The sequence below is a fragment of the Sphaeramia orbicularis genome, chromosome 20 (assembly GCF_902148855.1).
Source record: "Sphaeramia orbicularis chromosome 20, fSphaOr1.1, whole genome shotgun sequence".
In the NCBI taxonomy this organism is placed as follows: Eukaryota; Metazoa; Chordata; class Actinopteri; order Kurtiformes; family Apogonidae; genus Sphaeramia; species Sphaeramia orbicularis.
The window spans coordinates 26,329,091-26,344,636 of NC_043976.1; the positions used below are offsets into that span (position 1 = coordinate 26,329,091).

General features: G+C 38.3%; 1 protein-coding gene across 1 annotated transcript in view; it reads left to right on the plus strand.

Annotated features, from left to right (window-relative positions):
• avl9 (AVL9 homolog (S. cerevisiase)) overlaps positions 1 to 15,546 on the plus strand; it is a 34,450-nt gene that overhangs the window by 4,741 nt on the left and 14,163 nt on the right. The window contains exons 2-13 of the mRNA XM_030123357.1: positions 1,840 to 1,960; positions 7,427 to 7,512; positions 8,016 to 8,087; positions 9,563 to 9,652; positions 9,743 to 9,809; positions 10,157 to 10,197; positions 10,279 to 10,317; positions 10,409 to 10,478; positions 12,253 to 12,740; positions 14,602 to 14,736; positions 14,865 to 15,084; positions 15,331 to 15,448. Coding sequence (XP_029979217.1) covers positions 1,840 to 1,960; positions 7,427 to 7,512; positions 8,016 to 8,087; positions 9,563 to 9,652; positions 9,743 to 9,809; positions 10,157 to 10,197; positions 10,279 to 10,317; positions 10,409 to 10,478; positions 12,253 to 12,740; positions 14,602 to 14,736; positions 14,865 to 15,084; positions 15,331 to 15,448 — 1,547 coding nt within the window. The remainder of the gene's footprint in view (positions 1 to 1,839; positions 1,961 to 7,426; positions 7,513 to 8,015; positions 8,088 to 9,562; positions 9,653 to 9,742; positions 9,810 to 10,156; positions 10,198 to 10,278; positions 10,318 to 10,408; positions 10,479 to 12,252; positions 12,741 to 14,601; positions 14,737 to 14,864; positions 15,085 to 15,330; positions 15,449 to 15,546) is intronic.

The following is a 15,546-nucleotide window of genomic DNA, read 5'->3' on the forward strand; positions in this document are numbered from 1 at the left end:
ATGATAAATGTCTTTTTATCACTTCCCTTTACAGGATAAATCTTGAAATATTTGGCAACAATGCAAAGTCATTTTGAAGAGTACACACACAATTTCCTACAAAACTTTATAAAAGTGTATCATTTTAGAAAAAGAACGCCAAACATTTTCCTTCTGTCACTGCTGAACTGTCTTCTGTCAGACAGCTGTAGTTCTAGAGCAAAACAAAAAGACAGTTTATGGTGTAAAACTGTGTCTGAAGCCTAAATGAAGACAGACAGTGCACCCTCTTTGTTTCAGCTAATGGCTTCGTTGCTGCCGGTGCTGGAGGTTATCTGATAGGGCTCAGCGATCTCCCCCGCTGGGTATCAGAAGATTGGGTTCCTGGCTCTTTAATCTGTCTGTCGCTGTCTTTTATTCACCTGCTGCCCATCTGTTTCCTGGACTGAACGCTTATTGAAGAAGCGCGCACGTGTTAATATAAGATCGCCACTTGTGCAGGAGTGAGGAGAACCACCTCGCCCTCGGGGAGTTCGTTGATCCTCAAAGACTGAATCATCCAGTTGGGTGTGTTTGTCTAAGTGGCGTTCAGGAACAGCAGGTTTCAGGTTATACATGTAAGAAGCTTATGTATGTATATGTAGAATGCTACTGGTGATATAAGAAAATGGCTTGGAATAACACAGTTTTAAAGTTGAGTACTACAGTTTTTAATTGAACCATGCATTTTCTGAGCTATGGGCGATTTACAACGACCAATTAACCCATTAAGGGTGCATGTTTGGACAGTTGCAGTTGGAGTCAAACCCAGGACCATCTTACTGTGAGCAGGATTCCCGCAGTATCTTAAAAAGTCTTAAAAGTCTTGAATTTACAAATCTGCATTTAACACCTTAAAAAAAGTCTTTAAAATGTATTAAATTTGATATGATAGGTCTTAAGTTATGTTGCCATAAACTTGTTTGTTGTATTGTGTTTATTGTGAAACTACCATTAGTCTACTCAGTTCCACCCGTTCCAACACGGCAATTTATATTGAAATTAGGAACCGGTTATCACTGACTTTGCAACCCCTGATGAGAAATGACTTGAAACGCTGGGAATCAAGGGTTTGGAGTAAATAAATACATTTTCCTAAATTCTAGGAGTCGCAAATTTTTGCCAGTATGGCCGTGAAATGGGCATTACATTCTGTTCTAAGTAAGTCTCAAAAATTCTTGAATTTAACTTGTAGAAACCTGTAGGAACACTGTGTGAGACGACAGTGCCAACTGTTGCACCACCACGTCACTCATTGTTTAGTCAGTCTGTTGAAAAATAATAATTGGAGCTGTAAATTATCAACCCCTTATCTCAAGTAAATATTCCATAAAAATGAGAAATGTTTACTGATAATATTTTCACTGCTGTGACATTTATAACTATAAACTCTCATCACATTAGATACATTAATTATGATCCTCTTTGTACACAGTCTGCCCAAAAAAAGTCCTACACTAATATTTCAATGTGCCTTTAGGTTTAGACACACATTTGCTTTGATAAGCTTATGCAATGTCACAACATTAATTTCCATTGTTTTTTGGATTCATGACATTGCTGAATCTAGACCTGACCAACTGAAGCAACCCCAAATCATAACCCCACAGGCCTTTACTGTAGACACTAGGCATGATGGGTAATCACTTCATCCACCTCTCTTCTCACCCTTATGAGTCCATCACTCTGGAACACGGTCAGTCTTCAATCTTAAATGAATGAAATGTGACCAACACAGCTGTACTAACCTGCAGAACTATACAACATCATCTAAAAACTGTCTCAATCTAGCCGTACTGACCGTGTTTCTTTGACCTTCAGGTTGAGTTCTCTTACCCACCGCTGATGCCAGATGAAGGTCATGACAGTAACCTGCTGCCGGAGGAGTGGAAGTACCTCCCTTTCCTGGCTCTACCTGATGGAGCACACAACTATCAGGAGGGTAAGTTACACCTGCATCAAGGAGAGGCTGTAAAGGCTCTGTATGTGGTCCATACTGTGTATGCTGAATGCATGTAAGGTATCAGTCACAAACAGGTCTGAGTATGGAGGACACCAGTGGAGGGCTGTGTATTTCTCTCCTAAGCCTACGGCTGTGCTACCTGGCTTAATCCACCTTTTAAAGGAGTGATATTTTGCTTTTTTAAATGGAATCAGGCATTTTAAAACATTTCCCTGTGGTCTACATAAACTGTAAATGCTCTGCTTGGGTCTGAATTCTTCATTAATTTAACTCCACAGGTCCATCTTCAACCCTATTTCTCAGTAATGACACCAGAAAGGTTGTTTTGAGCACTGGCCCTTTAAATGCAAATGAGCCACTTCACACCCCACTTCCTCCAGGTTGTTGACTGTGCTGCTCTGTCCTGTTCAACCACTTATGTTTGTTAACACAACTAACAACTGAACATTTTAGGCAATCGACTCAAAGTTTGGACATATTTTCAGTATGGACTACAACTGCTTCTGCTGACAAACAGTTATGGGGTACTCGGAGAAATGTTCATTGGAAATCTTGACCTTATATGTGCAAATGTTGTGACGTAACTAGTTACAAAACATAACAAATTACGAAGGAATTAAAACAGGTTGTAGAAATCCACTTGATTTTTGTTGGAATGAATATAAAGATAGCTTTGCAACACCTGGAGGGTTCAAATTCAAACTTTTTGAACTGTTAGGGTCCAAATACACAAATAAATGTACCAAAGACTAATAAAAGTGGGTTTAACAAAATATGACCCCTTTAAGATCAATACTGTACCATCAATACAATACAAAAAAATGCAATATAACAGGGCGTTGGATCGCAGACAGATGTCTCATGTAGCAAGAATGAGTGTTATTATTAAAGCAAGAAATCCAATGAACACAAATCAGCAGGTCTCCACAGCTGCACCACATACATCACCTCAAGCACAATCATCTGTATTTACCGAATAAAATGACAAAAACATACAAATGTTCATAAAATACATTATACTCACCAAAACTACTGCTTATTTTTTTGTCCGTCTGTGACCAAATCCATTTTTTCTCCTCTGTCAGCCGTTGTGGGTTGAAAACAGCTGTTAAATGTAGACTACTGGAAGCAGTGACCAAGAGAAAAGCTATGAAATGAAAACAGACAATAGGGAATTATTTAAGACATCTTCACGGAATAAATATAAAATGTGGGGTGTAAATGTAGGTAAGTGATTGTGATTCCTTAGGTAAACAGAGAACCCCTTGTTGACCCTGCCCTGGTGATCCACCACTGGAGATCTGATCGCTCAGACCACATGTGGATTTGGGTTTAAATGTCCAATGGTGTCATATTAACAGGTTTTAAAAGATGCAAGAAATTTTTAACAAGCCCACAAACATATACTGTATTATGAGTGCTTCATATATATGGTGCTGCGTGATTTGACTTCAGTAGTTTTTGGCATCATTAGGCAAAAGTTCCACAATAAATTTCAGCATATTGTCATTAAAATAGGACAAGAGGAAATAAAACTTGTGCATCTCCTCTTGGCTTTTGTTTTCAGGCTGTAAAAAATCCTAGCAGTTCATATGATCATGATGTTTTGGCTTCACTTTTCAGGAGTTGTTGCCATCTATGTTTTTCTTTCATATTTGATTTTGACTGAACAGAGAGAGCTGCAGAGGGAAAGTGTGTGTTTTAAGATTCTGGTGTTTTTTTCCCCATTATTTCTTCATCCTGCAGCTGTGAACATGACTGAAGCGAATGCACGATTTTCATTCCAGCCATTCTCAGAATTTAACCTCAGAGTCTATGTCAGGTCATCATCTGGCTGATTATTATTGAAAAATGACATAATAATTGTATTTCAGAGTAGATTGGTTGTATTTGTGGAAGCAGGTGCCACCTTTCAAGGTACAAACAGTGTGGGGGCTGTAACGAGCTCAGGCCTGTGTGTCTGCAGGGAGTGTGAGCGATAAAAGCTGCTGACTGAACCTTCTTGGCAGACTGTCCTGTGTGTTGTGGCTGCTGTCATGTGACAGTCTTGTGGTTCACCACTGCTGTTCACACTGTCCTGTAATGGTAAAAAAAACAACAGCAGCAGCAGCTGAGTCAAAGTTCACATCTACATTTTGTGTTCCATATAAACCACACCCATGTCAAGACACCAGAGGGTTTTATTTACCTTCTGTTTTACTCAGATTAGTGTCATCTGTAGGCTTTCATGCTGTAAATATTAACGTTTCCTACAGAAAACAAGTAGATTGGAGAAAACCTTTGCTTTTGCACAAATTTCCAGTGAGAAAATCACAAATCAAGCTTAAGATCCGTCTTTCCTGCTTCCTTTTGCCACTAAAATATTTTTTTAAATGCATAAAAGTCTGCTTGGTTTTAAACCAGTCTTTTCTGTGCATTCCTTCAGTTTGTATCCTCTGTGTGCTGCTGTTACAGCAGAGTGTTAGCTGATTAAAAAACAACAGTGATGTGACAGACTCCCTCCGCACTGCGGCTCATAAAAACAGTCACAGAGATGTGACCAAATGTTAGTTACAGGGAAACAAAAACCTATTCTTCTGTTCAGATCAGTGGAAAACTATGGAGGATAAACAGTGTTGGATACAAACAGATGTGAGATGATACATGGATTCACTTATTAGTTGATCAACTAATTAATTCAGGTTTTCCAAAGCTAAATTCAGTGCGCAAAGACATTTAAGCCTCCGTGTTCGTGAAAGTCTTGTCTGGAAGCATTATGTTTTATACAGTACATATGTACAGCCTGGGCAAAAAAAGCCCAAAACATAATTCATTGGATTGTGTTTAACTTTAATTATAGGACACATTTGTTGTGCATTGTTTATATCATGCAATGCAATGTCACAAGAAGTGTCACAGCATTTATTTCTGTCCCTAGTTATAAGCATTCATTAAATTTTTCCCAAAGATCTTGTGTTAATGATGGAGAGTTGGACCACTATGTAAGGTCTTCTCCATCACATCCAAAAGATTCTCAATGGGGTTCAGGCCTGGATTCTGTGGTGTCTAATCTATGTATGCTCCCTGAACCCCTCTTTCACAATTTGAGCCTCATAAATCCTGGCATTACCCAGTCTCTTTGCTCCCTAGAACATAAATAGTTCTATAAGAAATGTGAAGCTACCCACTTCATCAGTTAGAGTGAACTGCATATAAGGCTGAACTAATTCGAATTTGAGGTGGCTGTAATTCTAGTTCGAGACCTGTTGTAAAGTTTGGCCTCATTTTTCAGGTTTATCCACTTTTGAAGCCAGTTTAGCAGCAAACACACCACGGTTCAGAAGAGACAGTATGAAAAGGAATCCTTATGCCATTTTTCTTCTTTTCTCTTGAGCTGTTGTTTAATGTTTGATGTTATTTCTGTCTCCTCTGCTTTTGATTCTCTGTCTAAGCTCTGCATGCCTTAGGGTTGGGTGATATGACTGAATGTCTTTGATGCCATATGACATGTTGTAGTGTAGTGGCAATATGTTTATGATCAGAAATGTAGTAATGGCATCTCCACTGCAGGATCTCTGGTAATCTCATGTAATTTCACAATCTTGCATATCTAGCTGCCTCGCAATCTAATGTGATTTAGACGGCAGGCATGCATGATGTATTTGAACCAGTAATACGTCAAACCATTAGTATGAAAATATTAATCTTAATAATGTTGTTCTCCTTTCGAGTCTTAAACCTTACTTTGTAAAAGAAGTAGTTGTTTGTATTAGGGCTGCAAGAAATGATTTATTTCATTGTGGATTACTTTGTCGATTTCCTCTATAAGTTGTTCCTGAACTGATAAGATAAAGTAAGATAAGATAAGATTACAGTAATAAAATATTAAGAATATAAAAGTATAAAATATTAAAATAGAATAGAGAAATTGATACTTATACAGATATTTACAGACAATGTACAGGTGGCGATATGGTCTAGTTATATACAGTAATTGATCAATATAAATAAAGTAAGAGTTCCAAAACAAGACAAATATATTACATTTTCTGTCGCAGATGAGGAAAGAAACCAGAACATGTTCAAGTTTATAATTAGATGAAGTCAGAAAGAAAGTGTTTTCTCTTATAACAACCAAAAAAAGATTACATTTAGCAAAATATTTGTCAATTTTTGTGTGGAAGTTCCCAATCAAACAATAAAATTAGCAGATGTGGTTAGGTGTACAGAATAATTACTGTTATGACATTCTGTGTACTACTGTATTGTAGTGCAATAGTAAAAGAGCCTGGGTCCTGTGTGTAATCTGTTCCAAACTTCAGCTTCCTCCCACCACTAAAAGTTTCCTAATACACTAATTGGTCTAATGAATGTTAGAGTGAAAGGTTGTTTGTCGTTGTCCATTAGCCCTACAATGAACTGTTGACCTGTCCAGGGTGAACCGCATGTTCCCCTGATATCAGTCAGGATAACCTCCAGCCTCCAACTGTCTTGTTCTGGGCACAAGTAGAAATATCCCCACTCCCCGACTGGCCTGCGTTCACATCCCACTTAACATTCAGGATCTGAATATGCTGTGGCTGATTGCAGTTTCACAACACATCACCCTCTCACATACCTTACAGATTCCATTTTATCGATCTCCACAGATATATACCATATCTGGGTCCAAATATGTCAAAATACCCCCAAATTCACCTTAACAGGTCCAGATATGGGTCGCTTTGTAAAACCCTGTACAGTAATAAGTTACATCTACACTCCACAAACACATATAACAGTAAGTGCTTCATTTTCTCAAGCTCGTCCATTTAGTTTAACCCTTTAACAATGGCAGTCTCTCCAGTGCTGCATTTTGCACTTTACAATATTCAAATCACTGTAACTCCTGAACCGTTTGCACTATCCACAAAATTCAAACAGCAACGGAAAGCTGAGATCCTGAGCTTTCTGACACTATATAACACTTTACAGCAGCAATGTGGCACACTATAACAAGTAGAAAGGAACTGTTTCAGAGACTTCCACACAGGCTAAAAAACTCACGGAAGTAACCAAAAATATGAAGCCACAATATGGATATGAAGGTTCTAGGCCAAAAAGCATGTTTGAGCAGATGTAAAATAGTTGAAAGTTTATTTTTATCTCAAAAAGTTTTGTTGCTGTTTTTTTTTCTTCTCTTTTTTACTAAAACACACTGTTTCAAGCATTTATTATTTATAATAATGATAATTAATGGCCAGATATTGAAAGTTAAGTTCTTCCTAAAAACAAAGGCGCAAAAGAACTGGCAAATAAAGACATTTTCTGACACTTTTATTGCAAAGAAAATATGAAGACACCTAGGCGGCCTGTTATAATAGCAGTCTTAAAAGGGTTAAAAAAGCTTGTATTATTAACAAGGGTTTTGCAGTTTTTAATGAAATGCATGCGGTATTAATATCACTGTATGACTTTGTTTTATAGATACTGTGTATTTTCACCTGCCGCCTCTGAGTGGAGACATGAAATGTGTCTATGGAGTGTCCTGTTATCGGCAAATAGAAGCAAAGGTCAGTGCAAATCATGTTCAGAAGCCTTCAATATCCTCCTGCTGTGAGTAAATATCTGTCTATGTACAATATTATGTATGAGGAGATGTAAGTTTTGGGATATTACTATTTTACTATGATTTAAAGTTGCTATTTATATTGTATTGTCCTCATACTTATTGTATGTTATACTTCATTCCTGTAGATGGCCTTTTAGAGCTGGTTTCTATCTACTATTTTGTTTTTAAATAAAGGTTTCACATCTAATAGGTAGAAAACGCGCTGAACTGTGTGTATGTGCCCACATATTTTTGTCAGTGTAGCATAGTAAGCATGCATTTGTGTTCTGGTGGGAGTTCTGATTAGAGCCACACAGAGGAAATGAAGCGATAACATCATGTCCTATTTTTATCTCTCTTGGCGTCATGTCATGAGGTCGGTTGCAGAGCGGTTAGTCACAGTGCCCTCGCGATGTTTGGGTTGCAGTTCAGTATGTATTTTATTTTGTTGTAATCCCTCTCTAGGCCCTAAAGGTCCGGCAGGCTGACGTCACCAGAGAGACAGTTCAGAAGAGCGTCTGCGTCCTCAGTCGAGTGGTGAGTCAGAGAGGAGGGAGGTCACAGCTGATGACGTCTTTTCAGTCAAATAAACTCAGAGGTGCAAAAAGCTGGAAATGATGAATTCAAGAGCTGGGATATACTGGCATAACCTGACAGGAATCATGTAAAATGAAGAAACGAGGAAGAAAACAGAAATTATGTTTATATTTTGGCATTTCTTGTCTTGTGTAAATTGTTTGGTTAACACAAACTGATTTTTGTGCCTTAATTATGCTTTCCCCTCAAACTGGAGATTAAAACACACAACAGAAAAGATTATATGGATCAAAATCACAGAAATCGAGTTCATATTTAAATTTTAAAGCTGCCACAATCAAGTCAATAAGGCAGCTAATTTAAAAAAAAGTAATTGTTTCCTATTGTTTTGGTAACCGTTGATTTCTTTATTACAATTTTTAAGCAAAAATGGACATATTGCAGCTTCTCAAAAAAGAGGATTTGACATTTTCTGTGCATAATAAATAAAGACATTTGGGATCATCACATCACCTTGGCCTATGAGGAAATATCCCTGCTATTTTCTGACATTTTCCTAACATCCTTATCAAACTAATAAGGGAAATGAATCTATTCCGACAACCTTTTGTAATGTTTCTCAGTAAAACCACAAATCATCTCTGTTTTCTGTTCTGTTTTCTTTTGTCAGTAGCTGCACTAAAGATCTGTTTGGAATCAAACAAACAAGGTCAAGTTTAGTCTGGACTGTGGATTAACATACAACTTAGCAAAGAGAATAACCTCACATAATAACTTTATACCCTGCCTTTGCCCATAGTTAGCTGGGATAGGTTCCAGTGACCCTCCATGACCCTAGTGAGGATAAAGTGGGTTCCAATGGTGAATGAATGAACTTAAAGTCGTCATAAGCCTCATAAACAAACTCATTTGTGTAAAAGAAGCACTTCTGATTTCAGCATCAAACTCAATTCTTTTCTTTTCATTTTCTTTTCTTTCTTTTCATTTAAAGCTGTGTCCAGTGATGAAAACGACAACAGTGCTTCTAGCTTTTATCACTTTATCACATTCTTTGACTCGAAAAGTTGTTTCTTAGTGGTTGTCATCCCATCTGGTCACTTTCTGATGCATTGGTCAAAGGCCCTGTGGTGATAGTTTTCCTCACCATGGGAGACCAGCAGAGTGACTCACTACTCCGTCTAGTGGTCACATAAATCCACCAGCCCATCGGTGGAGATAAATTCAGTTCGTATCTCTACAGTCCTATACATTGGCATCTTTGGCAGAACTTCAGAGCTCATTATTCTAAACACTACAACAGCCCTTTTTAAAATTAAAGTTATTTCAAGTTCACAAGTTATTTCTCATCCACAAAATACACACTTGACATAATATTAATTTTTCAAGAGCAATAAATAGTCCTCAAACCCTCTCAATATGTGACAAATTCACTACTTGCCTTTTATTTGTTTCTGACTTAAGTCTATCATTGCCAGCCTCTCTATGGTCTCCTCCAAGCAAAACTCCAGCTCATCACACATGCCTACTTTGAGGAGAAAGACTTTTCACAGATCTCTATTTTAAAGGTGAGATTCTTCTGAAGTGAGTAACCTGTTAATGTTCTACTTTTTTACTGGTCATGTTTACTCACCTCCGGTTTCCTCCTCCTCTTCCAGGAACTCTACGAACACATGAACGGCTCTCTGAGGGGTTCAGCTCTGGAGGGCTCACAAGTTTACCTCGGTATGAAGAAAACACCATTTCCTGTGTCTATTACTCAATGTGTTAACACTTAACTGTAATAAAGGCCAATTAGTAGCACAAACATGCATAGAAGTCAAGTTCTACATTTACAGTGTTGTTCTTTATATTGAAAGAAATAGCATTTTAGGTCAAAAGCAGCAATTTTCTTGGGTTTCTTAGTTTCAGAGATGCAGATATTCTTCAAACATTGCATATTTGTTGTTATTATGACTTGTTTATCACATGCTTTTTGGCCTGTGATCATATGATTTTTTTTACTGCTCAAAAACATCATGACATTTTCCCAGAGGGTCAATTCCTCATATTTTTTCTTTTTTTCTCCCCAGGGTTATCACCAAGAGATTTAATACTGCAATTTCAACACAAGGTAGAAAATTACAAATAAAGCACAATGTCTGAACTGAAATGAATAATGTGTTAGTAATGGTTTTGATATTTAATCTTCTAGGTCCTCATACTCTTCAAACTTATTCTGCTGGAGAAAAAGGTACGAGTTCAACGTCTGACATATGTTTTCTGCTGTGTAATTGTTCTGCACATTTGAAATATGACACTGTTTGTTTTGTTTATGTTTGCAGGTCCTGTTCTATGTGTCTCCTGTGAACAGACTAGTAGGAGCGCTGATGACAGTTTTGTCGCTGTTTCCAGGTCAGCAACTTCAAAATATCTTCATTCTTCTTGCAGTTGTTTAAGCTTTTGCCATGTTTGTGTTTTTATGCATGTAAAGTCCATACCAATACAGCAGTGTTAACCAATGTGCTGCACATAGAATTAATACTGTACATGGGACTATAAGGATCGGGGGGGGTCACATAATGGGAACATAATGAAAATATGATAACCAGTTTGCACACTAAAAAGACCTCAAACAAAAAAAACTGTATCACATGTACAGTATAACTGTCTGGGTTTAGCTGATAAAACAGGTAAAAATGACCAAAAAAGCAAGATTACATACAGAGACCGACAAAATACAGCAAGATAAAACTGTCTTTTGTCTGTTCTGGTCCTCAACAGATGGACAACTGAACAGAAAAACAAAAAACAATGAAGAAAAGTAGTAATGCAAGCAATGTTTTTTTACATATTATAGACTCATCAGCACTGATGCATGACTCTGGGTTTGTATTGTCTCGAAAAACAGCTTGGATGTAATGAAATAAAGTGGAAACATCAGTTATTTAGAGTCGTGGTATTTTTGGCTGTAAGGAAATTGACAAAAACAACAGAACAAGACTGCAGAACACTGCTTTGTTTCCTGGCATGTCTGTAACTGATTAAGAGTGCATTGTAGAGCTCAGTGGTTTCTTCTAAATCTGTAGATGCAGTGAGCAAAGCCTCTTTGTGACAAACAGCTCATAACTTAAAAAGGTCATACTAGTGCAATAATAAATAACTGAGATAAACAAAAGCTTGTTTGAGCAGTTATATCATATCTTATATGGGAAGAAATGTTCCTGTTAACCTCCTAAGACCCAGGAAATGTCAGCAAAGTACAACCTTTTTCGTTTTTTATTAAGTAAGTGCCTATATTGGAAACATCATGATGCAACAGTTTTTTCAGTTGCAATTTTTAAAATTTTTATGGAATGTCCTTTATGGTGGACAGTTTTCTTTTCTTTTCTTGTATAAAGTTGTGAAACTCTTGTCCACAAATGTGGACAGAAAACCCATAGCTGGGTCTTAGGAGGTTAAGGCCCTTTTGGAGTTGATGATTATATAGTTGCAAGCCAGTTCAGGTTTTTATGCTGTGTTTTATGATGTTTTTTATGGGCATTCATTCGTAAAGTCTCATTTGTATGTATGCTGCTAAAATGTATGTTGCACCTGAAAGATGATTGTCCATTCTATTCTATTCTTTGGGTGAACTTATGAGTATTGTATCTTAACTTATTAGTGTCTAATGTTATTTTGGAGAAGGACGTGTACATAATTAAGACTTTTGTCCTCTGATTGGATAATGTGATGATTCAGGCAGCTCCAGTGGAATTCAGAATTCACTAATTATCACACATTGCCCCTGTAACATGGTCCAATATATAGTGACATCCCATAATCCAAAGTAAATCCTAAAACCTTAACACACCTTGTCTCTCATGCACCTACCTTCACCACTAAAACCACACAACTCCCACAAAACACATAAAAGGTTCTCCCTAGAGTCTTTGTTCTGTCTGTTCTGGGATTTTTATTTAAAGGGATACTAGTCTGAGCCACATTCAGTTATAGTAGATAAGAGCAATGCATCTTAATACTAGATGTGTGTGACACCCACAAGGATCGTGAGGTAGCTAAAAATAAAAAAAAAAATTATAAGACTCATAAAGTGTGGAAGTTGTTGAAACCCTGAAGGACTCAGTCTTGATTAAGGGGACTGAAATGTAATGAGACAGTGCTGACACTCTGCCTGGTCTTGGTGCAGGTATGATTGAACACGGCCTGGTGGACTCGTCTCACTACAGGCCTAAAAGCAGTGTGTCTGAGGACCTGAGCCTGGTGGAAAGTGTCTCCGGAGCAGAAGAGTTTGTTTCCGTGTCTGCCACCGACATTGACAACTCCACTCTGGAGCTGGAGGCGGGTCAGACCACCAGACGAACCAGCGGGTCTCAGTCCTCCAGGACCGGCACAGAGGGGGACAACAACCACCTCAAACCCCCATCACGGACCTCCCCGGAGGCCTCAGACAGTGACTGGGAAACTCTGGACCCCAGCGTGTTAGAGGAGAGCCCCAAAGAGGCAGCTGAAATGAAGGAGGCGGGGTCAGAGCTGTCCGACGCCTTCGACTCCAAACCAGGAACACCTATCACTGTGCAACCGCAGGCAGCTACTGGTCAGGGCGGCGTCACCCAGGGCCTGGTGTCGGGTCTGGAGGAGGATCAGTATGGCCTGCCACTCCCAATTTTTACAAAGGTAAAAAGCCCTTTTTGTTTTCATGTCATTCACTGAGCCATGTCAGTGAGCCCGTTTATGTGACCATAAAAATTTTATAACTGAGACTAATCAGATATTTGTAATAATCAGATCTGACACATTTACATGCACTTCAGAAATGTGATAATTGAAAAACCCTGGTTTACATGTTTCAGCCTATTATCGGATTTCTTTTAGAGTACAGTATGTGATGATACTCAAACATATTGTCTTCCGCTCACATTTGACTATGTCACTTCTGTTTTCTAGGATTTAATTGTTTTTGTGCATGCACAGAGGTATAAGAACGAAATAAGTCAGATTAACTGGTACACATGCACAAAAACAGAGTTTTGGGGAGAAATCCAGGTGTGTTAATCTGATTTGTCATAATCCGTTTACTGCTGTTATCTGATAAAGCATATCAGATTATGCTGTTTATATGATCACTTGAATAATATGATAGCTTCAGAATTCAGGTAATGAATGGATTTTTAGTTTGCATGTAAACAGGCTCATGGTAAGTAGGAATTTATTCCATGATACAACCCCACTTCCAACTGTGAATGCCCTGAGTGAAAAAGTGTGCATCCAGTATAAACTTGTCTGGAAGTTTTTTGGAGGCAGTTTGTCCTCATTCAAACCAAATGTCTTAGGACAGAGCTTATTATATATTGTACAGTAAGAATCTGATTACTGATATTTCTAACTGAATTTATTGGAACTTGAGATGAAATCAAGAAGTATTGTTTTTACCATATTTGCATGGTATTTGCAAAACCAGATCTCTCTCTTCAGGATTATTGGTAGAGGATCCATTCCATTGTTTTTGATTTTTCCTCTAAACTGTTTTCGAGTACATCTCTTATCTCCACTACTACTTTCAGTGGGCAGTTCCCCCAAAGTTTCATAGCCAAGTATAAACAAAGTTTCAGGCTGCTACCAAGGCAGAGGCGTGTTATAATGTGTAACCAGAGACAGGACAGAACAGGTTATTTTATCTTTTGTCACGGATTTATTGTTGCTTGTGAGAACATTATGAAAGGGCCGAGTGACTTTTAAATGGGGCCTGAGGGAACAGCTTGAATAAGATACTGAACCTAGACACAAATTTGTGAAGTAAAAATGGCAATTTCAGCCTATTTATCATTTTTATCTCTGCTGAAGAAGAAATGGAGATGTAATCACTGATCCCTTCAGATTCTGTTAAATGTGACTCCACTGCTGTGTTACATGGCTTGTAATGAGAGTGGCTTTGTGAAATGGTGTCAGGGCATTTGTTTATATATTTAGTTCGCTGATATGGACCAAGAGGAGAAAACTGCATGGAGAATGTGTGTATTTCTTGATTTTTGGCATTTTTCCTGATATCGGCTCGTGTAGCTTTCACTGATCTACCACTAGTACCTAAAGGCAACAGCAAATGGCTAAAAGAGATGGGAAAGGATTTTACTCTGACATTCAATTTCATAGTCTCGGAGCCATGAGAGGGTGCCTCAAATGTCACCCACATTCTTCCCTACTAACTATTATATTTTATAAGTTAATAACAGTTTGATCTTTTAATAATATCTACATAATTCAACAAAAACACATCAAAAGTGTCTTCAGCAACAAACAACCCATATGTTTTGTATTTTGTCACATAATTTCCAGTCTCACTTCAAACTGAAAAACTAGTTCTTGTTATATTTAGTAAATTTCCTTTTGCATACTTCTATAGATATTGGTTAAAGTGATGCTGTCTGCTCCTGTGTAGGTATGTGTACATGCTCCATGTCAGGGGGCGTGTCCCTTCCATCCTCTGGTAATATAAGCACCTGACAGTCATTTACACAGTGACCTTTGTCTTTGTTGCCAGGGTTACCTGTGTCTGCCTTACATGGCCCTGCAGCAGCATCACCTCCTTTCAGACGTGACAGTACGTGGCTTTGTCGCCGGGGCAACCAACATCCTCTTCCACCAGCAGAGACACCTCAGTGATGCTATTGTTGAAGTAAGTCCTGCACAGAAGAACATACCTCATTTAGGTTTAATTAAAAGGAAACATTAGATATAATAGGTTTCACTTTAATTATTCATTTTATGTCCCCGGTGGTAAATACTGTATATGTTAATTTGTAGGTGGAAGAAGCGCGTATCCAGATCCATGACCCTGAGCTAAGGAAGGTCCTGAGTCTGACGACGGCGGACCTGCGATTTGCAGACTACCTGGTGAAACATGTGACTGAGAACCGCGATGATGTTTTCCTGGATGGGACGGGGTGGGAGGGCGGAGACGAGTGGATCAGAGCCCAGTTTACCCTCTACCTCCACTCATTACTGTCCTCAACATTACAGCAAGGTATGAATAATGACACAAAACAGGAGCTAAGTCATCAGAAGCTCATCAGACTAAACACACTTCTTTATTTGGATCTGTGTTTCTTGTTCAACTCAGATGTTTTTCCAATTGTCATCTGTACTCTTACATACACACAGTGATCGTTAAACTAAATTGCTTTCGTGGAGGAAAAAATCCAGTTACTCTGCTAATTGTATTCACTGCCTCCCTGTTTCTCTTTTGTTTCCTGCATCTTCTTTTGCTCAGATAATGAAAGGCTGCTGGCAGATTATGGAGCGCCTTTTATTGCAGCCTGGAAGATTACCCACAACTACCGTGTGTGGTACAGTAACAAGCACCCCGCCATGGCTCATATCACACCAGGGTAGGTCAACATAAAGGAAGGAAAGGGACATACGTCTATTGGGATATATATACACTACGTCAACTATACATTTCTGATACATTTTCCAGTTCTCAGAT